Below are 25,529 nucleotides of genomic sequence, written 5' to 3'. Positions count from 1 at the left end.
ACCAGTGGTGTCAAGTCTGTAGTGTTTGCTTTAATAATTTTCCCGTGGTGTCAAGTCAGTAGTGTTTGGCTTTAATAATTCTCGGGTAACTATGTTTGAATATGTACCACTCAATTCGAATCTTGTTCTTTTCTGATAATTAACTCTGGTTGATAACTTATTTCAAATCCACCAGTGGTGTCAAGTCTGTAGTGTTTGCTTTAATAATTTGCCCGTGGTGTCAAGTCAGTAGTGTTTGGCTTTAATAATTCTCGGGTAACTGTGTTTGAATATGTACCACTCAATTCGAATCTTGTCCTTTTCCGATAATTAACTCTGGTTGATAACTTATTTTAAATCCGGCACTCAACCACCATTCAATGTACCTATATATATGGACTCATAGATCCATTGATGTACCAATATCCCAAATCTCTTCCAATCTACTTCAAATTTCACAAAAAATGGATTCATCTGATTGTCCTTTTGATCTTGCAGCATACATTCAAAATAGTCAAATTGAAGAAGCTTATGTACTCAACCGATTTAGAGAGCGTCGAAGAAAAATTCGAGAAGATACTGCACCTCGTAGTAGAAAATATCTCGGTAGAGATCATACAGCGGAAAACCAGAGGCTAATTGGCGACTACTTTGCCAATGAGCCTACATATGACGATGCAATGTTTCGTCGTCGGTACCGGATGCAAAAACATCTTTTCCTTCGAATCGTTGATGACCTTTCATGTAGTGATAACTACTTCACCCAACGCGTTGATGCAGCCAATAAACAAGGTATATCACCCTTAGCAATCTGGGGCACAGCAATGCGAATGTTAGCATATGGTGTGGCAGCAGATGCGGTCGATGAGTACATCAAAATTGGAGGTACTACAGCATTAGAGTGTTTACGTAGATTCTGTAAAGGAATCATACGATTGTATGAGCAACAGTACCTGAGAGCACCAACCCAAGAAGACCTGCAAAGAATACTACATGCTAATGACATGCGGGAGGGGGGGGGGGCATGATCGGAAGTATTGACTGCATGCACTGGGAGTGGAAAAATTGTCCTAAAGCATGGGAAGGTCAATTTACTTGAGGGGATAAGGGAACCACAACAGTTATTCTTGAAGCAGTTGCAACTTATGACTTATGGATCTGGCATGCCTTTTTTGGATGTCCTAGAACGTTGAACGACATAAACGTTCTAGATCGGTCACCAGTGTTTGATGACGTGGAACAGGGAAAGGCTCCAGCTGTGAATTTCTTTGTGAATCAACGTCCCTATAATATGGCATACTATCTAGCCGATAGTATCTATCTTTCTTATCCAACTTTCGTCAAAACGATTAGACTTCCTCAAAGTGAACTCGATAAGTTATTTGCAAAAGTTCAGGAGGGATGTCGGAAGGACATCGAACGTGCATTTGGAGTTCTTCAAGCTCGTTTTAAAATCATCCGTGAACCAGCTCGCTTGTGGGACATAGATGACTTGAGTATCATTATGAGGTCATGCATCATATTACATATGCTCAACGTTGGACCGATTTTGAGCAATCTGGGGAAGGTGGATCTAGTACACAGCAACCATACTCGACCGAGGTTTTACCCGCTTTTGCAAATCATGTGCGTGCTAGATCCGAGTTGCGTGATTCAAATGTTCATCACGAACTGCAAGCAGATCTAGTGAAGCACATCTGGGCAAAGTTTGGAATGTCTCAGGATTGAAAATGATTTGTATCGTACTAATTACGTTATTTGTGTGTTGTGCGCTTAGTTTGTTGTCTTGCATTTTAAGATATTGTGTGCTTAGTTTGTTGTCTTGCATTTTATTTTAAGAAAATAAAATAAATTCTTGTATGGTTAGTTTGTTGTCTTGCATTTTAAGTTAAGAAAAAAAAAATTATAGTCTATATTTAAAAAAATAAATAAATTGTTAAGTGTTTATTGTTTTAATTTAATTTAAATCGATAATTGTAATTTTATGTAATGATAAAAACAAAAATATAAAATTCAATAAAAATGTGAAATAAAAAAGTGGTGGGGTAGGGTGAGTGGTGAGTGGTGGGGTAGGGTGTTGAGAGTTAAGTAAAACCATTGGAGTGGGTAATTGTTGAAAGAGTGTTGAATTGGAGAGAGAAGATGATGTGGAGTGTTGGGAAGAGAAAAAGTGGGGTAGGAAAGGGTTAAACAAAACATTTTTTGCTTAACCATTGTATATGGTCTAAGTAATAACATTTTGGATGTCTGATAACCATTTCAATGTCAAACATTTAGCAAAAAGTGGATGTTTGATACATACACTGATGTAAATACTAAGAACAAATAAACAATAATACAACTTTATGGAACTGCCGGAGACTCCCATTTGCAAATTTCTTGGTCATTCTGTTTGGTCACATCTGCTCCCATGCTAAGTTCAAGACCTTCCTTTACAGCCAATAACAGTTCAGGGTTCTTCTTTCTTTTCTGTCTCTGTATTTTGTGTATCGTTCCTCCTCCCTTCTTTGATGCTCCAAAGCCTCCCTTATCCAGGCTTCTTCAATCTTCCACTGGTTCTCCTCAAGCATCCTTTCAAGATCTTACTTGACAAAGATACCGAACTTGAGGACACAATGGAAGTTCCATATTGGGAAAGGAGGAAATGAATATTAACTTCTGAAGTTGAGCAACCTTTACTTGATGAGGTTTATGATGATTGAGAGGACTCAAAAGCTGCCAGAACAGAGAAGCAGTGATAACAGCAAAGCAAGATCAGCTGGGATAACCAGATCCAGCGAGAGAGTCTTAACGGAGTAGTTCAGGATCCACAATCAACACACTTGGATAGCACTAGACAGCATCCTGATGAAAATGAGCATGTTGGAAAGCATGAACATGAGAGAAATTGCATGGTACTTAAACCATAAATCAATCAAATTAGCAAATTTGCAAATTTAGAGATTAAAGAAATCTTATACTTTAAAAATTAATTTTCTCAAAAAGCAAGATAAATTTGGGAAATCAAAAGATATGGGAAATCATTAAACTCCGAAAACAGTTTATCCTACTAAACTGGAACCATTATATTTGAGGGTCAGATGAGATGTAAATTGCATAGTAACATTGATAAATAGACATAGGGGAAACCAATACAAAAGCCTATAATAATTAGACAAACAACATACCCAGCAAAAAGTTTACATGCATTGTGAAAGAATTCCAAGCTAATCTAGCATTGAATATCTAGACATAAATAACAAGATACTCCCTCCGGTCCTATTTATAAGCATGAAAGAGAAGAAAAATCTTGGTCCTTTTTATAAGAACCAAATGAAAGTTTGAGCTATATTAATTAATTTTTTCCAATGATGCCCTTATTAATTCTAACTTGTAAAACGTGTCTCATTAATTATTCTCTCTTTTCCACTTTCCAACACTAATAACAAAGGGTAATTTTGGAAGTTCATTTTAATTTAAGACAAATTTAATGCATTTTATCTAGTTTAACTACATTTCTTAAACTATGTGATTTTTTTTTGGTTGCTTATAAATAGGACCGGAGGGAGTATATAAGGTAAAGAGAAAAAGTTGCCACGGTACCAAAAAAAATAATCAATAATACAGCCTTCAGTTGGCAGGAGACATGTCAAAGTAGCACTATAGCAGTAGTACAACAGTGATTGCCCAATGACCAAAACTAGATTATACACTCAGTTTGGCACTGTAATCAAATTATATGAAGTGCGTAGTAAATCACAACACAAATATCATAATAAAGGAAGACATAATATCATTCAAAGCTTCATAAATCTTCTGCTAATCTTTTCTTCTGCATCTGTTTAAAAAATATTTAGATTGACACTAGTAAACATATTAGGTGCAACAAAAAAAGATTAGGGAAGATAACATGATAGGGTAATTGGGCTTAATCCTAATGAGGATCCAATCATAGGAGCATCAAGTGAGAGGTCCAGGATATGGAAGGTTTACACTAGGAAAAGAAAAGTAGGGTCAGGAGAGGGGAATGTGAGTTAGTGACGTGTCCCATGTATCCCAGGATTTCAGGGATTTGGGGAGAGGAAGACTCTGGAAGGGAATCTGTTAGGAGAGATGATCTATCTGGTAGGAGTCAGACTCTGGAAGGGTTACCATCTTGTAGAGCTCTTGAGCTCCCTAATCTATTTTACATAAATATACTATTCTGAGTTACCTGATTCTATCATAAAACTAGGACTGAATTCTCATAGGCCTTCATTTCATCAAATCAAGCAAGTTAATCTCACAAATATTCTTAGCATTTCAAATAGAGTAGAGACTACACCACTTCTCCTTACTAGTTAAATGCAGGCAGCAAGCTAATGTGCCAAACATTAACACAAAATACTATTCTTACAATTGGAAAGGATTCTGATGTCAATGTGCAATATATGGAACACTAAAAGGTAGCAGCTTAATAAGCATGGAATTGGTGCTTGTGCAAGTATCTTATAACATGATTGGCTACTGACCAAGAAGTATGTCATAATACTATCAATAGAGAGAAGAAAACACATCTTTTTTTGAAATAGTCATTCCCATTTATACCTTCACATGTCGTGGTAAAGCATCAGATAATGGGTACATAAAGAGACACAATTACACAGTCCATGGCCTTCAAATCCAGTTTTTGCATTATGTTAACAAACAGGCATGTTGTGCCATCCAGGAAAAGTTTGCAGCTAATAACAAACCTGTCAATTAAATGAAAGCTCACAAGATTCAGATTTCCTTGCGCACAAAGCTAGTTTCTTTAGCAGATCAAGTTCATCAGGTGCATCACTATGAATTCTCATGGTCCGTAACGATGGTGAATTCTGCATAATATATTTTGCGAATAGTAGGTCACTTTCTGCGCCTCGGTAGTATTTGAGATAGCACTTAGTAAAGCCTGATGTAAGGCAATCAGGAACACCAAAATGAAGGTAAGGTAGAATACTCTCAGCCTCCAAAGATCGATTCAAATAATGTTTTAAACTTTGAAGGTTGGGGCAATTCTTGAGCATCAAAAGCACCGCACGCCAGTTATGACTAACAAAGAAGATGCCCAAATGCCTTACATGAGGAAATTCAGGCACCACAAAATCAGCTTGATACTGCAATAATTATAAAGACAAATTATGAGAATTAAAGATGACAATGACATTATCTAAATGCGAAACAATACAACAAACTAAACACACTTCTTATCCAACATGTTCGAACCTGGTGAATGCACAAAAACTCCACATTACATACTGCTTTCAGAAGAATATTAGTATGATCCATACCAACAAAACGTAGATCTGCCCTGACCAAGTTGGGAAAGTGTAAGCTTTTAATCCCTTCCTTATTAAAAGAGTCATCTTGAGCATAATCTACGGAACGTATTTTCAAATGTTCTAGCACTGGAAACCCACAGAGAAGCTCCATAAGATATTGAGGTTCTACAAATTGAACTGCTTCCAAATGTAGGGATTTGAGTGAGGGAAGCTCAACAGAAGAAGATACATTGAGAGATAACCCTTTCAACTTGAGAGCAACAAGAGTTCGGCAGCTAACACTGCAGCAGCTCAAACTAAAAAAATAATTTACACGAGAAATCTCGATGTCAAGGTTCTGAATCCCGCGTCGTATAACAGTGTTTACCCAAACATTGATATCCGCATTCGAACGGTCATAAATGACATTGAAGGTATGAAAAACGGTAGAAAGGGGGGGTTTGAATAACGTTTTCAGTATAAAACTTCCGCCTTAAAGATTTTGACAAATCTTTCGAGAACTTAAGTGCAAAAGATAAGAGATAGAAAAGCACACAAGGATTTTATCCTGGTTCACTTGATAAATCACTCAAGCTACTCCAGTCCACCTGTTAAGGTGATTTCTTCCTTCTTAGAATGAAGGCAATCCACTAATCAGGTAAGAGTTACAACTGCACTTGAAACCTACAAGTGACTAACAATTACACTGACTTAGCTCACACTAAGATTCACTCTCTTAGTCTTCTCTAGGATCCGATCAACCTTGATCTCCTAAAGGAACTAAACAAACTGTTTATCAAAGAATCGTTTACAAGAGATTTGCTTCTAAAAAGCTAATAGTAAACTCAATGAATTTCAGATGAAAGAAAACTTAGAAGATTTTCGAATATGTCTTGCGTATGTCAATGCTTCTAGCCTTTTCTTTCAGTCTTCAGCCTCTTTATATACTCCAAGGATTAGGGTTGAGCGATGCATGGGAAATGCTACCGTTGGAGGGCAGTTCTGGAAAATCCAGCTTCTGCTGTGGCTGAGAACGTTAGGTAGGTCGTCAGGAAGGTACAGTAGCTTTTGTACTTGGATAGCGACGCGACCTTTAAACCTAGGAGACTTCTGATCAGAGGAATGCTTCGTATTGGAACTTGTGAAGCCGGTTGATCAGAGTCAGAGGGAAAGCACAGATCCTCTGACCATTGTATCTTCTGATTCTGAACTCAGAGGGAAGAACATGGCCTTCAGAGTTTCTTGCTTCTGGACTTCAGAGTTTCCACTATTCAGCTTCTGGACCTTCAGAGTCTTCTACACCATCAGAACATCTGAACCTTCAGTGTTTCTTGGTTATCAGAACTTCTGGATCTTCAGAGCTTCTAGCGACTGAGTCCACATCAGAGTTTGTATAGCTTCAGAACTTCTGAAGCTTTTCCACTGTTCATACAGAACATGGTGAATGCGAAAGCGTTGCTTGGGTCACTCTTTATACACAGTGCTTCTGATTTGTGTGAGATTGAGTTGAGGTCAGAACCTGCAAATAGCACACTCAGAAAAACACGTTAGAGTACCACAATTGTTCATATCAAAAGGTTAACTTGTAATCATCAAAACATAGAGTTGTACTACTAGATCAAAACTTGATCTTACAATCTCCCCCTTTTTGATGATGACAAAACTAAAATTTTTGATGAACAATTCTTAAACATTAAACTGAATTCACTCAGAGTTTAGAGATATAGAATAAGACTTATCCTGATGTGAATAGTTTATCTTGCTCATTCTGAATTCAAGTCACTGCTTGATTCTGAGCTTAGCTCCCCCTGAATCTAATACTTGATGAAAACGTTAGTAAAGTCTAGATTCTGAGCTGAATAATATAAGAGTTCAGAGTGAAAGACTTATGACATAGATGAAAATCGAGTAATCAGAGCGCATAAGTAATCAGAGTCTTGGACAAGGTATCAGAGTCTTGGGTATCAGAGTCAACTTATAATCACTTCAGAAGAAGTGAAATGTATTCCTTGTATTTGCCCAGTGACACATCTATGGTCATGAAGGTGGAACTCTTAACATCTCCAAAAGAAAAATAAATCACACTAACACATCTTACACATCAAAAACTGGGTTTACTCCCCCTTTTCGTCATAAGCAAAAAGCTTGGGGTGTGAAAAACTTAGCTTGAAGTACAAGGTACTCCCCCTTAAAGAAGGTCTAAGTTTAAAGAAAATAAAAACGATGCAAGAATCAGAGTTAGGCGAAATAAATAGAGGAGTGAATGCAAGAGAAGAACGTTTACCACCGGTCAAGTGAGTAAAGAGAAGGGTCAGTTACCAAGAACTTAACCTCGAGAAACTGTAGGAGCATTAACTTTCAGTGATAAAGTGAAGCCTATATAAAGCGTTGGAGAGAGAGGTAAGCTTCACACCTCGAGCAATTTTCAGTAAGGGAAAAAAAATGGCATCATACATCGTAGCACTAGAAGAGCTGAGGAAGAAGGCCTTTGAAGAGGACTTGTTCCTGAACATCAGGCATCCAGAGGGTGCAACTACCATCGCGGAGCTGACACGGACACTGCTGGAAGAGGACCTGCGTCCAGAGTTGGAGAGAGACCTGAAGGAATTTCTTGCCTTCGTGGAGGAGGTGCAAGAACTCAGTCGGCTTGAACTCAAGCTGCTGGAAGAAAAAGAAAGTTTGGAAGAGGAGCTCAATACTGCAGAAGAGATTCTGGAGAGGGATGAGCTAAAGGACAGGCTCAACAACATCCAGCATGTACTGGAGCGTCTGGAGAAAGATAGGTCAGAGCAGCGCCAGGAGTGCAGAAGAATGAGGAGGGATCCTCCATTCTAGATTTTATGATGGAAATAAATATGATGTAAACATAGAAATATGATGAATAAAAGAGATTTTTGCAAACATATGTGACACAAATATATATATAGATATGCATATAGAATCACAAACGAATAAAATAGAATAAGTAAATAAAAAGAAACAGAGTTTAAATAAAACAACGTTAGATAAAAAGAAGGAAAATGAAGAGATCCTAAAACTAAGGTTTGTCAGATCGTCGCAGAAGTTCCATCATCATTTGCTTCATCTCAATCAGCATGGATTCATGAATGTCAAGACGCTGTTCCATGATGTCGAGTCTGGATGAGCTTGTCTGAGTAGAACTGGAAGGAACATTCTGAGCAGCTTGAGGATCTGGAATGGAAGCAGAAGCAGCAGGAGTAAACACAACTGGTGCAAGTGCTTGGCATCTAAGAGCTTCAGCCTCAGCTTCAAGTCGCTCTGCCTCAAGTCTGGCTTGTTCAGCTTGAGCTGCTGCTAGACGTGCAGCTTCTTCTGCTTGAGCCTTCTTTCTCTTGGCTTCTTCAATGGCTTCAAGAAGCTTATTTCTCTGTTCCTGTTCATGAAGAGCCATCCTTCGAGCAAACCTTTGCTTTGCAGCCTCAATGCTCTGACTTCCCTCTGCATGCAGGAGCTGCATCATAGTTGGAACTTGAGCCACTAGCCAAGTGCCCAGATTGTTCCACTCATCAGCCACACATTCAGCATTCTCACTGAGGTCAGTCTGACCGTGCACATTGCGGAGCCTCAAAGAGGCTTCATGATAGAAAATATTGATGCACTCAGAGAGAGATGTGGGTTGGAGGTGAGTATAGGGAATTATGGAGAGGTTGGGTTCAGGAGAGGCTGGATGATTGCTGCTATGAGCTTCAGAGGCACCTTGTGGAGAACCAATGTTAATCAGTTGAGCATTGGGTTCAGAGGTTCCAAGGTGAGGGTCTGAAGTTTCAACTAGAGGATGGGGTGATCTAACCGAGGATTGGTTAGACACTGAATGTTCGGGTTCAGGTTCTGGTTGAATAGGCTCTTGTTGGTCAGGGACAGGGTGAGCTTGTTGAGCCAAAGGGTCTGCCTCTTGTAAAGGATTAGCCAAGATAGGTTCATCTGGGTCAACTAGACGTTCAGGTCTAGGGCCAGGATATCTCCTAGGGCTTGGACAAGTAAGGTAATATTCCTCTAAGGTAGACACCTTTTCTTTTCTAACCTCCATGAATTTTCTAATGGATTCAGAGTTATTGGAGGGAGAAGAGTCAGCAACATTGGTTGGAAAGGATACAGGTGTAAAGGCTGTTGAAGAGTCTGTATCCGTGGTTCTGGCAGCAGGACGTTCTGATGCTCTGGGAACAGAGTGATCAGACGTTCTGGGTTGTGGTTCTGTTTGGTTTGGCTCTGGTTGTTCATGGATGATTGGTTCAGAAAGTAATGGGTCATACGGAATGGTGAGGAGAGAGGTTGGTTCATCTGACCTAGAGGGTTGATTCTGAAGCAAATTCCAGAGAGGTGCTTCAGTAGGGGAAGGTTGAAAGAAGGAAGATCTTGGGGAATGTGGTGGAGTGGTGGTTTGTGCGGCTGGTTGGGATTCAGGAATAGGAGTGAGGGGATTTGAGGAGTGTTGGAGCAAGACAGAAATAGGGAGTGCATCAAATAAATTCAAATCATCATCAGAAGCAAGTGCAGGCTTACTTGAATGTGCTGATGATCGAGTCACTCTGGCAGGAGGTTCAGTCCTTCTGACCACTTCAGCAGCTGGTTCCACCCGAGTAGGCTTCACCACGATTCTGACCTTCTTCTTCTTCTTCTGTGGAGGATCATCCTCATTGTCACTATCATCACCATCATCAGGCTTTCTCTTTGTCTTCTTGACCAGAGGGACATCGGATTCCTCAGAAGATTCGTCCAGTATCATCTTCCTCTGAGCTTTCTTCTTGGGAGGAGAAGGAAACTCTGGAGCTGGCGGTAGTCTGCTGACGAAATCATTAAGGTCAATTTCGAATCCTTGAGCCCTGAGGTCTTCAACATAGCATCTGATGGCGTCAGGATTGTCTGCCTGAGTCCACAGAGGGTAGTCATTCAGAGGCATCCTTCTACCTCTGATCTCAGAAGATGTGTCTTCATGAGCAGGAGCAATCTTCTTCTGGACCAAACCCATCTTCTTCAGAGAGTTTGCAGTGAAGACATCACTGACAATTGTGCTCAGATCCTCTACACATCCAGCATTAACCAGATCTTGCACCAGATTGCTTTCAATGAGAAAGTCTGAGAGCAGCCTCCCAAAAGGGATATATTTGATTGCAGACTTGATGGAGGCGGTGGTGCGAGACTTCCGGATGCATTCCTTCAAGTAGGAGAACAGGAAGTAGGGAAGGCAGATCTTCTTCTGATCTTGGATGAAGAACAACATCACCTTCTGGTTGAAGTTGATGTAGTCTGGAGAACTGCCCTTCGGTCTCTGGTTTATGCAGTGGAGCAGGATCTTGTGCCAGATCCTGAGTTTGGGATGAAGATCCATCACCTTGTAACTCGTCTTGCCCGGTTTGAAGGTGGTGTACAGGGCCTGGTTGATTTTGTCCTTGGTGCTGGGTTTCAGCTTCGATTCCGTCAGTTGGAAACGATACCCATAAGCAGTATCTGCACCCAGCAAGTTCACGAAGGACTTCTCCGTGATGATGATCTTTCTGCCAAGAATATGAGATACCACCTGAGTATCATCGCAGTCGGCGTGCTTCCAGAATTCCTTGACCAATTTATCATATACCGGTCCTCGAAGTCTGTTGAAGTAATTTCCCCAACCTTGAGCTTGGACTTCAGGACGAAGATCATACCCATTTGTAGCCAAGTTGTCGAGGTTGAATCTCCATTCTTCCAGGACTTGGAGTTCCTCAGGAGGATATACACAATGAACGGCACAGCCCCGTTCTGCAATTGGAACACTCTGTTCTTGAACTTGAACTTGATCTTGAGTTGGATTCTCAGGGCCCCTTTGACCCGTTGCCATACCAACTACCATGTGAGGGAACTGAGGTGCATCTGCAGTAGATCTTCTGGTTTGTCTCACCATTTTTGAAGAGGTTGAAGGTTTGAGGTAGAAGATGAAGGTTGGAAGATGAAGAAAGATCGAGAGAGAAATCGAGAAGAGCGGTTTTGAAAAGCAGAGAGAGCGAGAGCAAAAACCGGAAGTGAAAGAGAACGTGTGTGTATAGTGGGTTTTATCAAATAACCGTTGTTGATTCAAAAAGCACTTTAAGATCAACGGTTGAAAATTAAAGATAGATAGTAACAGTAAAATACACAATCACACACAGGAGAGAAGCACATCTACACGCAATCATAACAGACTGTCACACGGGCACAAGGAACTATGCATCAGAAAAACTGACACACGCGTTGTTGTCTCAGCTTCAGAGTCAGTACCAGTGGGCACACACACTCTGATTGAGTTACCTTCTGGACTAGACATCTTCTGATCAAGAAGTATCATAGTCAGAGGTTCTGATCCATCTTCACTCTGGACAAAAGTCCATGTTTAGATTTTTCAGAATAAAATTAAATCTATCCTCTGCTAAGGGCTTTGTAAAGATATCTGCCCATTGATGGTCAGTATCAACAAACTTCAGAAGAAGTACGCCCTTCTGTACATAATCTCTAATAAAGTGATACTTTACCTCAATATGCTTTGCCCTTGAATGCAAGATAGGATTCTTACTCAATGAGATTGCAGCAGTGTTATCACAATAGATTGGGATATTGCTCTCAAGGATCTGATAATCCTCCAGCTGATGTTTCATCCAGAGCATCTGAGTGCTGCATATTGCTGCTGAGATATATTCTGCTTCTGCAGTTGATAGTGCAATGGTTGATTGCCTCTTGCTTGCCCATGAGACTAGATTGCTTCCCAGAAATTGACAATTTCCAGAAGTACTTTTTCTCTCTGTTCTATCTCCAGCATAATCAGCATCACAATAACCTGAAAGCTTATACTCTGATGTTTTCTTATACATCAAGCCAAGGTTAGTGGTGCCTTTCAGATACCTTAGAATCCTCTTAACAGCAGTTAAGTGGGTTTCCCTTGGATCTGATTGGAAACGAGCACATAAGTGAACACTAAATAATATGTCTGGCCTAGATGCAGTTAAGTAAAGAAGTGAACCTATCATGCCACGATAGAGCTTCTGACATACTTTACCACTTTTATCTTCTTTCTCCAGAATGCATGTAGGATGCATTGGAGTCTTGGCCACTGTAGATTCCAGCATATTGAACTTCTTCAGAAGTTCTTTAGTGTACTTGCTCTGATGGATATATGTTCCTTCTGGTGTTTGATCAACTTGTATTCCCAGAAAGTACTTTAATTCTCCCATCATACTCATCTCAAATTCAGTCTGCATCATCTCAGAAAATTCTTTGCATAGAGATTGATTAGCAGAACCAAATATAATATCATCAACATAGATTTGCACAATTAAGATATCATCTTTATAAGTCTTGCAAAAAAGAGTTGTATCTACTTTACCCCTTACAAACTCATTCTCCAGAAGGAATGAGCTAAGTCTCTCATACCATGCTCTGGGAGCTTGCTTCAGACCGTAGAGTGATTTCTTCAATTTGAACACATGGTCTGGTTTCTTCTCATCTTCAAAACCTGGGGGTTGATGAACATAGACTTCCTCTGAGATATAACCATTTAGGAAGGCACTCTTTACGTCCATCTGATGTAGGACTATGTTGTGATTTACTGAGAAAGAGATCAACAGTCTGATTGCCTCCAGTCTTGCTACTGGAGCAAATGTTTCAGTGTAGTCTATTCCTTCCTGCTGGCTGTAGCCTTGAGCAACTAGCCTTGCCTTATTTCTGACTACATCTCCTGTCTCATTCAGCTTGTTTCTGAATACCCATTTCGTTCCAATAACATGGACATTCTCAGGCTTCTTCACTAAGCTCCAAACATCGTTCTTGGAAAATTGATTCAGTTCTTCTTCCATGGCCAGAATCCAATCCTTGTCCTGAAGAGCTTCATCTATGGACTTGGGTTCAATTAAGGACACCAATCCTTTCAGACTGAGCAAGGTCTCTTCAGAAGGTCTGAAGGCAGATCTGGTTCTGACTGGTTCGTCTTTGTTGCCCAAAATCAATTCCTTAGGGTGAGCTGCAGTGATTCTGCTCTTCTTTAGAGTTTGTGAGTTAGAGGGACCAGCTTCTTCCTCTGGTTCATCTTCCTCTGGCTCATCTTCCTCTGGAGCTTTGCCTTTGTCAGAAACATTAATGCTTAAATCTGCAAACTTTTCAACTAGCTTTGACTGGTCAGAGTCAAGCTTATCGTCAAATCTAACATGAATAGATTCTTCAATAGTCTTAGCATCAGTATTATAAAATCTAAAACCTTTAGATCTCTCAGAGTAACCGAGTAATAGACACTTAGAAGACTTAGCATCAAATTTATGCAATCTATCCTTCGTATTGAGAACATAACAAACACAGCCAAAAGGATGAAAATAAGAAATGTTGGGTTTTATGTTCTTCCACAATTCATAAGGAGTCTTATTCAGAATTGGTCTCACAGAGATTCTGTTCTGAATGTAACATGCTGTATTTACTGCCTCTGCCCAAAAGTGCTTAGCCATGCCAGTTTCTTGGAGCATGGTTCTAGCCATCTCCTGAAGAGTTCTGTTCTTCCTCTCAACAACACCATTTTGTTGAGGAGTTCTGGGACAAGAGAAATCATGAGCAATTCCATAGGAATCAAACAGACTCTCAAACTTATCATTCTCAAACTCTCCACCATGGTCACTTCTGACACGCACAATCCTGCAAGCCTTCTCGTTTTGCACTTGAGCAATAAAGGTAGAGAACACAGCATGAGACTCATCCTTGCGGGTTAGAAACTTTACCCATGTCCAGCGGCTATAGTCATCAACGATAACCATCCCATATCTCTTGCCACCTATAGACTCAGTTTTCACTGGTCCAAAAAGGTCGATATGCAGAAGTTCCAACGGCCTTGAGGTTGAGACAACATTCTTTGCCTTGAAAGGGACTTTTGTGAATTTTCCTTTCTGACATGCTTCACAAAGAGCGTCTGAAGCGAACTTCAGATTGGGTAAGCCCCTGACAAGGTTTAGCTTGCTCAGCTGAGAAATCTTTCTCATACTGGCATGCCCTAACCGTCTATGCCATACCCACTGCTCTTCATTAACAGACAGAAGGCACTTCACATTCTGAGCCTCCAACTCAGATAATCTGATCTTATAAATGTTGTTCTTCCTCTTGCTGTTAAACAGAACAGAGCCATCGATCTGACTTACAGCCCGGCAGGACTTTTGATTGAATATAACATCATAACCCTTGTCAGCTAATTGACTTATAGACAATAAGTTATGTGTTAAGCCGTCTACCAATAACACATTATCAATGCATGGACTACTATCTACACAAATAGTACCAGTACCAACAATTTTACCCTTTTCATTTACTCCAAAGCCAACTTCGCCTCCAGGCTTAAGTTTCAGCTCTCGGAACATACGCCTTTCTCCCGTCATGTGACGCGAGCATCCACTGTCCAGATACCATGATTGGTGTTTCAGTGGAGCTATCAAGGATATCTGCAACATAGATAATCTTGTCCTTAGGTACCCACTTTCTGGGTCCTCTCTTGTTAGTTACCCCAGAGGTTCTGATCACCTTGGGTGTCTCAACATGATATTGTAAAGGAATATTTGCATGATATTTAGTCATAGAGAAAGATCCCTTTTTAAGAGGGTTTTTATCAACTTTGGCAGGTACAGGATCAGGCAATATGGTACCAGAGGGAACAAAGCATTCATACAAGGATTTAGCTTTAGACACAGAGGGCTCATTTCTAATTGGTTTAGAATAGCCAATGCCATGCATTCCATTTCTGCTTACGCCATAGATCATTGAAGCCATTAAGCTTCTATCCACGCTTTTAGCTAGGAATCTTTGAAAGGACTTTTCATACTTAGATTCATTTCTACAATCAGAGGCATCACAGGCAACAATTTCTTCTAACTTAGCAATCTGGTTCTTAAGCACAGAGTTAGAATTGATCAAAGCATGATTATCATTTTTCAGATCAGAAATAATTTTCTCATGTTCAGAAGGAGTCTTGGAAACAGCAGATAAGTTCTTTTTCAGCTTCTTATGCTTAAACAATAAGGAGTTATACTTATCCATAATATCAGACAATGCATGTTTCAGTTCAGAGGTAGAGAAAGAAGCGAATACCTCGTTTTCATCGTCTGAGTTAGGATCTCCTTCTGATTCTGAGTCAGAGTCAACAGCTTCCTTTGACTCTGCTTCCTTGTCTTTGACAATTGCCATGAGTCCTTGGACTTCACCATCAGAGTCAACATCCTCTGACTCTGATTCATCAAATGTCACCATCAGACTCTTCTTCGTCTTGAAGTGCTTCTTTGGCTTCTTGTCTTTCTTCAACTTTGGACAATCACTTTTGTAGTGCCCAGATTCTTTGCACTCAAAACATGTGACTTCCTTGATTGAAGACTTCTTCTGGCCTGAGGACTCATACTTTCCTTTTGCCTTTCCAGAGCCTTTGAACTTGCTCTGCCTGTGCTTCCAGATGCGGTTGAGTCTCTTGGAGATCAGAGTCAGCTCATCTTCATCAGAATCTTCTGATGCTTCTTCAGATTCCTCTTCTTCAGCTTGAAGAGCCTTTGACTTCTCAACCTTAGCCTTTTCAGATTTGGATTTCAAGGCTATGGACTTTTTCCTCAGATCTTGCATCTCTGAGCGCTTCAGCTCATGGCATTTCAAAATGCTGATGAGTTCTTCTAAACTCATATTCTCAACGTCTCTCGTGAGCTCTATTGAAGTCACCAAAGGCATCCAACTTTCAGGAAGACACCTAATGACCCTTATGACATGATCTTTTGTTGTGTAGCTCTTGTTGAGAGGTCGTATGCCAGCTACAAGCAACTGAAATCTGGAGAACATTTCTTCAATGGACTCATTTGGCTCCATGATGAAGGATTCATACTTTTGGATCAAAGACAATGCCTTTGATTCTTTGACTTTCTTGTTTCCTTCATGAGACATCTTCAGAGATTCGAAAATGCCTTTTGCAAACTCACGATCTGTAATCTTCTGGTACTCTTCATAGGAAATAACACTTAGAAGAATTGCTCTTGCTTTGTGATGTTGTGAGTACAGCTTCTTTTGATCTGCAGTCATCTCTGACCTTGGGATCTTCTTGCCATCTGCATCAACTGGACGCTCGTAGCCATCCACAATAATATCCCAGAGATCTGCATCGAACCCCAGAAAGAAACTTTCCAGTCTATCTTTCCAATATTCGAACCTTTGACCGTCGAACATAGGAGGCTTTGCATTGTAACCATCTCTTTGAGTTTCACTGGTGGTGGCAGCCATTGTTTTTTTCACACCGGCCCGGATCACTGAACACTGTTAGGTGTGGTAATCAGAACTTGCGCTCTGATACCAATTGAAGGTATGAAAAACGGTAGAAAGGGGGGGTTTGAATAACGTTTTCAGTATAAAACTTCCGCCTTAAAGATTTTGACAAATCTTTCGAGAACTTAAGTGCAAAAGATAAGAGATAGAAAAGCACACAAGGATTTTATCCTGGTTCACTTGATAAATCACTCAAGCTACTCCAGTCCACCCGTTAAGGTGATTTCTTCCTTCTTAGAATGAAGGCAATCCACTAATCAGGTAAGAGTTACAACTGCACTTGAAACCTACAAGTGACTAACAATTACACTGACTTAGCTCACACTAAGATTCACTCTCTTAGTCTTCTCTAGGATCCGATCAACCTTGATCTCCTAAAGGAACTAAACAAACTGTTTATCAAAGAATCGTTTACAAGAGATTTGCTTCTAAAAAGCTAATAGTAAACTCAATGAATTTCAGATGAAAGAAAACTTAGAAGATTTTCGAATATGTCTTGCGTATGTCAATGCTTCTAGCCTTTTCTTTCAGTCTTCAGCCTCTTTATATACTCCAAGGATTAGGGTTGAGCGATGCATGGGAAATGCTACCGTTGGAGGGCAGTTCTGGAAAATCCAGCTTCTGCTGTGGCTGAGAACGTTAGGTAGGTCGTCAGGAAGGTACAGTAGCTTTTGTACTTGGATAGCGACGCGACCTTTAAACCTAGGAGACTTCTGATCAGAGGAATGCTTCGTATTGGAACTTGTGAAGCCGGTTGATCAGAGTCAGAGGGAAAGCACAGATCCTCTGACCATTGTATCTTCTGATTCTGAACTCAGAGGGAAGAACATGGCCTTCAGAGTTTCTTGCTTCTGGACTTCAGAGTTTCCACTATTCAGCTTCTGGATCTTCAGAGTCTTCTACACCATCAGAACATCTGAACCTTCAGTGTTTCTTGGTTATCAGAACTTCTGGATCTTCAGAGCTTCTAGCGACTGAGTCCACATCAGAGTTTGTATAGCTTCAGAACTTCTAAAGCTTTTCCACTGTTCATACAGAACATGGTGAATGCGAAAGCGTTGCTTGGGTCACTCTTTATACACAGTGCTTCTGATTTGTGTGAGATTGAGTTGAGGTCAGAACCTGCAAATAGCACACTCAGAAAAACACGTTAGAGTACCACAATTGTTCATATCAAAAGGTTAACTTGTAATCATCAAAACATAGAGTTGTACTACTAGATCAAAACTTGATCTTACAGACATCGCCCTCAGGAATTTCAGAAGCAGAAGCCCCATATTTGAGACGGAACCTTGTAATGGGTTGGTACACATCTCTGGGTAGAATGGTTGCGTATACGAACCTTTCAAAGCAATATGAGGGTTTTCCGTTTCTGAGATAGATTTCATCGTCGTAATCGAGAACGGGGACTGAAGTCCAGAGGGGCCTCCATCTCTTAGAAAGAATGCTTGTTGCAACAACTTGTTCAGTTGAGAGAAATGAGAGAATGTGAGTGAGGATTTCATCTGATAACCTGCTAATTCGGTCTACCATTTTTGCCGGACTTCGGATATGGATGGGTGGAAGCACGGCTACGATGCGAACAGTGTTTCACGGCGGATGGCAGGAAATAGTGGGTTTGTGCGCGAGTGTGAACTGAATAAGGGTTTGTGAAATGCAGTCTGGAAGGATGGAAGGGGGAAGGCCAATCTCCATGTTTTTTACATGTAATAGACGGTTAATGATAGTCAGTTCTCACTTTTTCATTTTTAAAATAATTTTAAATTATTAAAATATAATTTTATAATAATTATTTTAAAATTAATTTATGTTATAGTTTTTTTTGGTACGTCGGAAATTTAAACAAACAAATGAAACTACAACCCTAAACCTTCCTTGAAGAAAAACAGAGCAACCCGATCAGGAGGATCATCAAGGATAGTAAACACACATTGAGAATCTGAGATGAGGTATCCATATCTGCGAGGCAATTAATCAAAGCAGTAGCTTTCCAAGGTGTATGTTTGAGGCGCGCCTCCCAATCCATGTCCAACAATTGACGAACATCTGCAAATTCACTAGCGTAAACATGTTGCACAAACTGATCATCCTTGAGTATTTTTTTTTATAAGGGTTCGAACCCTGGACCCTTCACCATTTACCCTCCCAAACCCTTATGTCCCCTAACTCTTACCACTTGAGGCAACATTCACGGACACTAATCATCACTGAGTGCCTCCACACACTCGAAACAATCAGTCTCACACTAAACCTTCCTAACACTCGTGCTCCAAAGGAGCTCAAAACCAAGTTTAAGAGCACGAACCTCAATACAAAGAAGATCGCCCCACTCTAATCAACATAAAATCCTCAAGGCCAAGCGCCATTTGAATCACAAACCACACCACCCCATTATCATAAGATGAAGGTCATGTTGAAGGAGCCATCTACCAAGAGAGAAACAAAACCAACGGGTGAAAGAGTCCAAGACCGACAAGAACCAGCATCATCCTCATGTGATGTACCCATAGCCAACCAGCGGAGATGGTTCCCGTGCTCTAGACGAATCCAGCTTCACATATAGTTCATTGACCATTACTTCTCCTCTAAAACCATCTCATTCCTTCACCGACATATATACACCCCACAGGGTAGCCACGAAAAGGGATGAATTAGGCCTCAAGAAGCGAGGTCAAGCAAGAGCATTTAGGCGCTGCCATAAAATATATCATTTTTTAATATTTGGATATTAAAGTGTAATTTTTTCTATTGGAAATTTTTTAAGAAATTAATATATAAATATAAATATTGTAAGTTTAAATTTAATCTCAATTTAGTATCTATTGTAAAGAGTTATGATATGAATTAAAATTTTAATGTTACTGTAACACCCCGATTTCGGTGGCGTCACTTTAGTAACCAAAATAAACTTAATGCGGAAAAACGTGAAATATTTTTTTTTTGATAATAACTAAGACAAGACTGAATTAAATAAAACCCAACAATAACAAAATCAGAACTAATATACAATATATAAACAGCCCCCGCTGTAGTGGCAACCTCGTCACGAGTAACCTCCAGTGACGGAAAGAAAGTGCAACGCCCGTAGGCAATATATACAAACCAAATGAAAAGGGTGAAGTGTCCGCAACACCATCCCTCAAAACTGAGAATCAGCTGGCCCATCAGCCTGAAGCAAGACCTCCTAAGTCCAACCAACTCTCTGTGATTCCTGTAAAGAAACCACACAAAAAGCTATAGGTGGGAAGCTACCCTGTCCCAAAAGAAACAAATGATGTTCAGAGCTAAGACTCTACTCCTACACTAATCCCATCTTGAGGAGCTCACACCAGCACTAAAACCTACATGCTAGCATGATCGTCGTCCGAATTCGAAATCCAGAACGACCTAGTCTATGTACACCATCCGTCATCCTCTCGCTACCGCGACGCGCTCCTGTTCCAGCATCCCAACCTAGTTCCCCCCGAAGGGTGAACCATGGTGAACCAATCCGCAATATTCATCTGACAAAAGGCGTTGTCCGCCAAAACACACACAGAAGACGCGAGGGTCAACTCTAAAGAACTATGTAGATAATAAACCCAATAGGTACAAATAATAGATAGCCACTTAGGCTTATAACTAGAGATATCATTCCTAGGGTTGCATGTTCCACAAAATCATAACGACAATAATAACAATTAGCATGTCCCAAGTAAGTTTATCAAATAGCAACCACACTCATCAACTAAGTCAGTATGCATGTTGCGTGATATGTATGCAGGTTAACCCAGTCAACCAATATGCAATCCGGAACGGATGGACATCAACAGATCAGCCCTTCACCAGCCACGGTGGTGCCATTTCGGCCCGCGTGCCTCTTACACCAACAACAACGGTAGTCAGATCAGCCGTAACCCGTAGGTCTGCCATTTCGGTCTGCTACAAGAGACGTCTACAGACGCTCTATCACGGAAATCCGGGTCTTATGACCATTTTGGAATCCGACGAGGTCCAGAGTACGTCCTGTGTTAATACCCCATTAATGTTGCATGAATGCAGGATGATTAGTCAAACAACGTCTCCGTCCTCACTCGACACGTCGCCACGTGTTCTAGGTAAATTAAAGTCTCTAAAATCTTACCCTAAGGCAAAGTCGATTCTGCGACAAAAGACACACTTCACAACACACATCGCTGCTCCAACAGCACAAGAGTATCACATACTCGGGAACTAACGGTTCCCCGGACTTATCCCCAGGATAGCCCCACAACATAGCTGCTCCAACAGCACAACAACCAACGCTGCTCCAACAGCACAACAACAAACGCTGCTCCAACAGCACATCAACAACAGACTCAACACTTGGATCCGACGACACTTCTCGTTTTCCAAAACTATGATTTTCATCCAAAGCCTCCTTTCGAGATTATTACCCTTACTTAAAGATTTAGAGGTTGTTTAATGTCTTATGAATTTTCTTTTCAAAATAATATCCTTTTTAGTCTTATCGCAATTCCTATAAGTTCTCGGGATCTTCGAATCCCCAAATGACTCCAGAGAATGTCTCGATCCATAAACCCTATACAAGGCCCGAACCTCGTTCGTCCTATCAAACTTTCTCAAAACTCTCAAAATAAAATCGGCATGACCTGCCCGCTATTCTCACCGTTCAGAAACTCAGATTTCCAGTACAGAGCATATTTAAATCATCACAATCAACAACATGTCATATATCAATAAATCGCATCATAAACACTTAGCACTTAGCATATAAAGCATGCACCACACATCCTAGATTACCCACATAGCACATAGCATGTAAGTCAATCTTCAAAAACATTCAGTAGATGAATCATCTACATTGTCAGCCGAAGCCTCAGAAAACATTTTCACTCACACACAATCTCAGTGCATAAACAGTAAACAATGTCGAAACATCGACCCTAAGCATTAACTAGAGATTCAGTGAGAAGCCCTCACCTGAAAGTTCTCCAGAATGATCCACTAGTGCTTCCTCGCACTCAAAGTGTTGCTCCTCGGGAAATTCCTCAAAAGTTCCTTTAAAACAAAATCACAGAAATACTATCAGAATCTATCGAAAACTAAGTTATCGATACGTACTAAGGTTACTCGAAGTAATCTATACTCTAAGGTACGATAATCTAGCGCGAAAGACAAGTTTTCGGAAAAAGGAAATTTCTTCCTCCCCCTTAATAGGGCTCGGCCACTTTGGCTAATTATGGGGCTCGATTTTTCTTCGATCAAACTTGGTTCCTATGCTTTCATAAGCCGTAACTAAGGGTATTCTGAACTCGGAAAAATTATCGGATCAAAAACTGTCGCAGGGGTATTTTGGTCATGATTTTTAACTTAGGATTTTCAAAACTGAAATCCCAAAAATAAAATTTTGCAGGCACGTCACCAACGATGTTTATGACAACTAATCCTACTAGCACTAAGCTAAGGCGATAGTTTTCAGCCCTAAGGTTGGAACTTTACTCAAAAACTACATAAATGGGTATTTTAGGTTCAAATTGATTCCGGCGGAATTCCGGCGACATAACGGAAAATCCAATCCGGCAGAAGTGATCTTGGGCACATATAGAAGAGGTTTAGAATCAGAAATGAAAGATTCAGGATAGTTTTACAAAAACCCATAAACTATCCGCTCAGAAAACTCTACAGAAAAGCTATGGAAAAAGCGATCGGAGGTAAGGATTAGCGACTATACCTCGAAACCTTGAAGCAGCGACTAACGGATCAACGATCAAGCAAGTAATGAAGAAAACTTTTCTTCCTTCTTCCTTGTTGAAGCTCGCGGGTTTGAAGAGAGAAAATGGAAGAGAATTTGAGTTTTTCTTCCTTTCTTTGCTATATATAAAGGTTGGAAATTCGCGGGAAAATGAAAGTTTCGCGAATCGGATTTTTCCGGCATCATTCTCCATGAATTCTAAGATTGGTTTTGGCAAAGGAATTCCTAAGCTAAGAAGATGTCTCCTTGTATTTATGGCAACTAATGCAAAGTCGGTGCAAAGTCGGTGTAAAACTATTTTACCCGATAAGTTGCTTTTTGCATCGAATGTCGGAATGGAAAACTTCATTCGGAAGAAAGATTGAGATCATCAAGAGAAATGGGTGTACGCGTGTAGAATATTCATCTGAAGCTCTGAATAGATAAAGTCCCCATAGTCGGGTGATTCTAGGGTTTTGAAATACCAGGGATTCGGTTTCGGCAAACTTCCGATGATTGGAATCGGACGTTCGTAGATCCTAGAGTTTCGCCTCGAGACGATCGTGATATATGGAAAAAGAGAAATTCTAACATTTCTCTGAAGATTTTTGGAATTAACTGCCATCGTGCCTAAAAGTGAAAATTAGCTATATACTAGGGTTTCTGACCTAGGTTTAAGCGTGTAACGATCGTGCTATAACTTTTATCGATCATAATGAAATCCTTGAACTTTTCCTGAACTTTCTCCTTCATAAATATATTTCATTTCATAAACTTTCGTTCAGGTTTCCCTTCACATTACATCAACCCTAATCGTGAATAAGAAGTTCATTCACTTAGCATGAACTTAAAAACTCGGGCCTTACATTACTACCCTCCAAAAAGAAAGTTTCGACCTCGAAACTTAAGGGTTAGTAAAAAGTTCTGGATACTGTTCTTGAATCTTCTCCTTCAGCTCCCATGTCGCATCACCAGTGTCTTTATTCCAAATGACCTTCTCTAACTCGATCTCTTTCCCTCTCAACTGTTTTATCCTGGTGTCACCAATGCTAATTGGCGGTGTCTCGAAAGACAGATCATCCTTCAACTCAATATCATCCAGCTCGATAACATGTGTCGGATCCGCAATATATTTCCTCAGTTGTGACACGTGGAATACATCATGAATATTTGATAGAAATGGAGGTAGTGCAATCTGATATGCGACTGGTCCAATTCGACGAGTGATCTGATACGGTCCAATGAACTTTGGCGTAAGCTTCTTTGACTTGATTGCTCGACCAACACCCGTCGTCTGAGTAACTCTCAGAAATACATGATCTCCTTCTTCGAACTCCAGAGTTCTGCGCCTCTGATCTGCATAACTCTTCTGTCTACTCTGAGAAGTCCTCATCTTCTCTCTGATCTGCTTGATCTTCTCAGTGGTCTGTTGCAGAAGTTCCGGTCCTACCAACAGATTTTCTCCGTTTTGGTACCAACACAAAGGTGTTCTACACTTGCGGCCATACAAAGCCTCATACGGTCCATACCAATGCTCGTATGAAAACTGTTGTTGTATGTGAACTCAATCAATGGCAATAAGGTATCCCAACTGCCCTTGTTGTCCAACACGCAAGCGCGTAGCAAATCCTCCAACGACTGAATTGTCCTCTCAGTCTGTCCATCGGTCTGAGGATGATAAGCAGAACTTAGTCTCAGCCTCGTTCCCAAAGCTTCTTGAAGAGCTCCCCAAAAATGTGATGTAAACTTCGGGTCTCGATCGGATACAATACTTGTCGGTACTCCGTGAAGTCGTACAACCTCCGCTATATATAACTCTGATAGTTTCTCCACGTTGTACGTAGTCCTCACCGGTACGAAATGAGCCGACTTAGTCAGTCGATCCACGATTACCCAAATAGAATCGTATCCCTTCTGAGTTCTTGGCAAAGCCACGACGAAATCCATCGATATGCTATCCCATTTCCATTCTGGCACATCCAAGCTTTGTAGCATACCTGAAGACTTCTGATGCTCCACCTTCGCCTTCTGACATGTCAGACATGCAGCTACATACTCAGCCACTTGTCTTTTCATTCCTGGCCACCAAAAATTCACCTTCAAGTCCTGGTACATCTTCTTCATTCCAGGATGAATGCTTAACTTGCTCTTGTGACCTTCATCCATAATCAATCTTCTCAAGTCAGGGTTGTTAGGCACACAAACCCTATCCTTGCACCGTAGGATATTGTCATTTCCTATCTTGAATTCCGGGTCCTTACCTTGACTTACCAAATTTCTTTTCCCGAGCAGGAACTCATCTTGTAACTGTTGGTCTCGGATTTCTTCCATCAACCCATTGGTAATTCTGATCATCCCGAACTTCAGTTCTCCCTCGGATAATTTCACATCCAAGCTCAAATCTCGAAATTGCTCTAACAGCTGCAGCTCCTTCACCATCATCGACGAGATGTGCATCTTCCTGCTCAAGGCATCAGCAACAACATTCGCCTTTCCAGGATGATATTGCAGAGTGAACTCGTAATCTTTGAGAAATTCCATCCACCGGCGCTGCCTCATGTTCAGCTCCTTCTGCTCAAACAAGTACTTCAAGCTCTTATGATCACTGAATATGGTGAAATTGCATCCATATAAGTGATGTCTCCAAATCTTCAGCGCAAATACGATTGCAGCTAGTTCCAAGTCATGAGTCGGATAATTCTTCTCATGCACCTTCAGTTGTCTTGAAGCATAAGCAACCACCTTCCGATGTTGCATCAGCACACATCCCAAACCTTGATGCGAAGCATCACAGTATACCTCATAAGGTTCCTCCGGTTGCGGTAAGACGAGTACAGGTGACGTCGTCAACCGTTCCTTCATCGTCTGAAAGCTAGTCTCGCACGCTTCAGTCCATGCAAAAGGTTGGTCCTTCCTCGTCAGTTGAGTCAAAGGTCCAACTATCTTCGCGAAGTTCTCGATGAAACGACGATAGTATCCCGCCAAACCGACAAAACTTCTGATCTCCGTCACTGTCTTCGGCCGTTCCCACGACAATACGGTCTCTACCTTTGCTGGATCCACAGCTATCCCCTCCTTAGAGATCACATGGCCTAAGAATTTTACCTCCTTGAGCCAAAATTCGCACTTAGAAGGATTGGCATACAACTCCTTCTCCCTCAGCACTTGTAAAACTTGTCGCAAGTGCTCCTCATGGTCTTCAGCATTCTTTGAGTAGATCAGAATGTCGTCGATAAACACCACGACGAATCGATCCAGGAATGTATGGAAAGTCATATTCATGTAAGCCATGAATA

General features: G+C 40.8%; 1 protein-coding gene across 1 annotated transcript; it reads right to left on the bottom strand.

Annotated features, from left to right (window-relative positions):
* Window positions 1-2,234: 2,234 nt before the first annotated feature.
* Window positions 2,235-18,053, bottom strand: LOC130729676 (F-box/FBD/LRR-repeat protein At4g26340). Its single transcript, XM_057581497.1, is given in 5 exon segments — window positions 2,235-2,823; window positions 4,692-5,093; window positions 5,203-5,652; window positions 12,631-12,638; window positions 17,759-18,053. Coding segments are annotated over 4 exon segments (1,152 nt in total). The 3' UTR covers window positions 2,235-2,823; window positions 4,692-4,694.
* Between the last annotated feature and the right edge of the window lie 7,476 nt (window positions 18,054-25,529).

Source organism: Lotus japonicus, chromosome 1 (genome assembly GCF_012489685.1).
Source record: "Lotus japonicus ecotype B-129 chromosome 1, LjGifu_v1.2".
Lineage (NCBI taxonomy): Eukaryota > Viridiplantae > Streptophyta > Magnoliopsida > Fabales > Fabaceae > Lotus > Lotus japonicus.
Note: the sequence above shows the minus strand (reverse complement) of the source record. Positions and strands in the feature narration are given on the sequence as shown.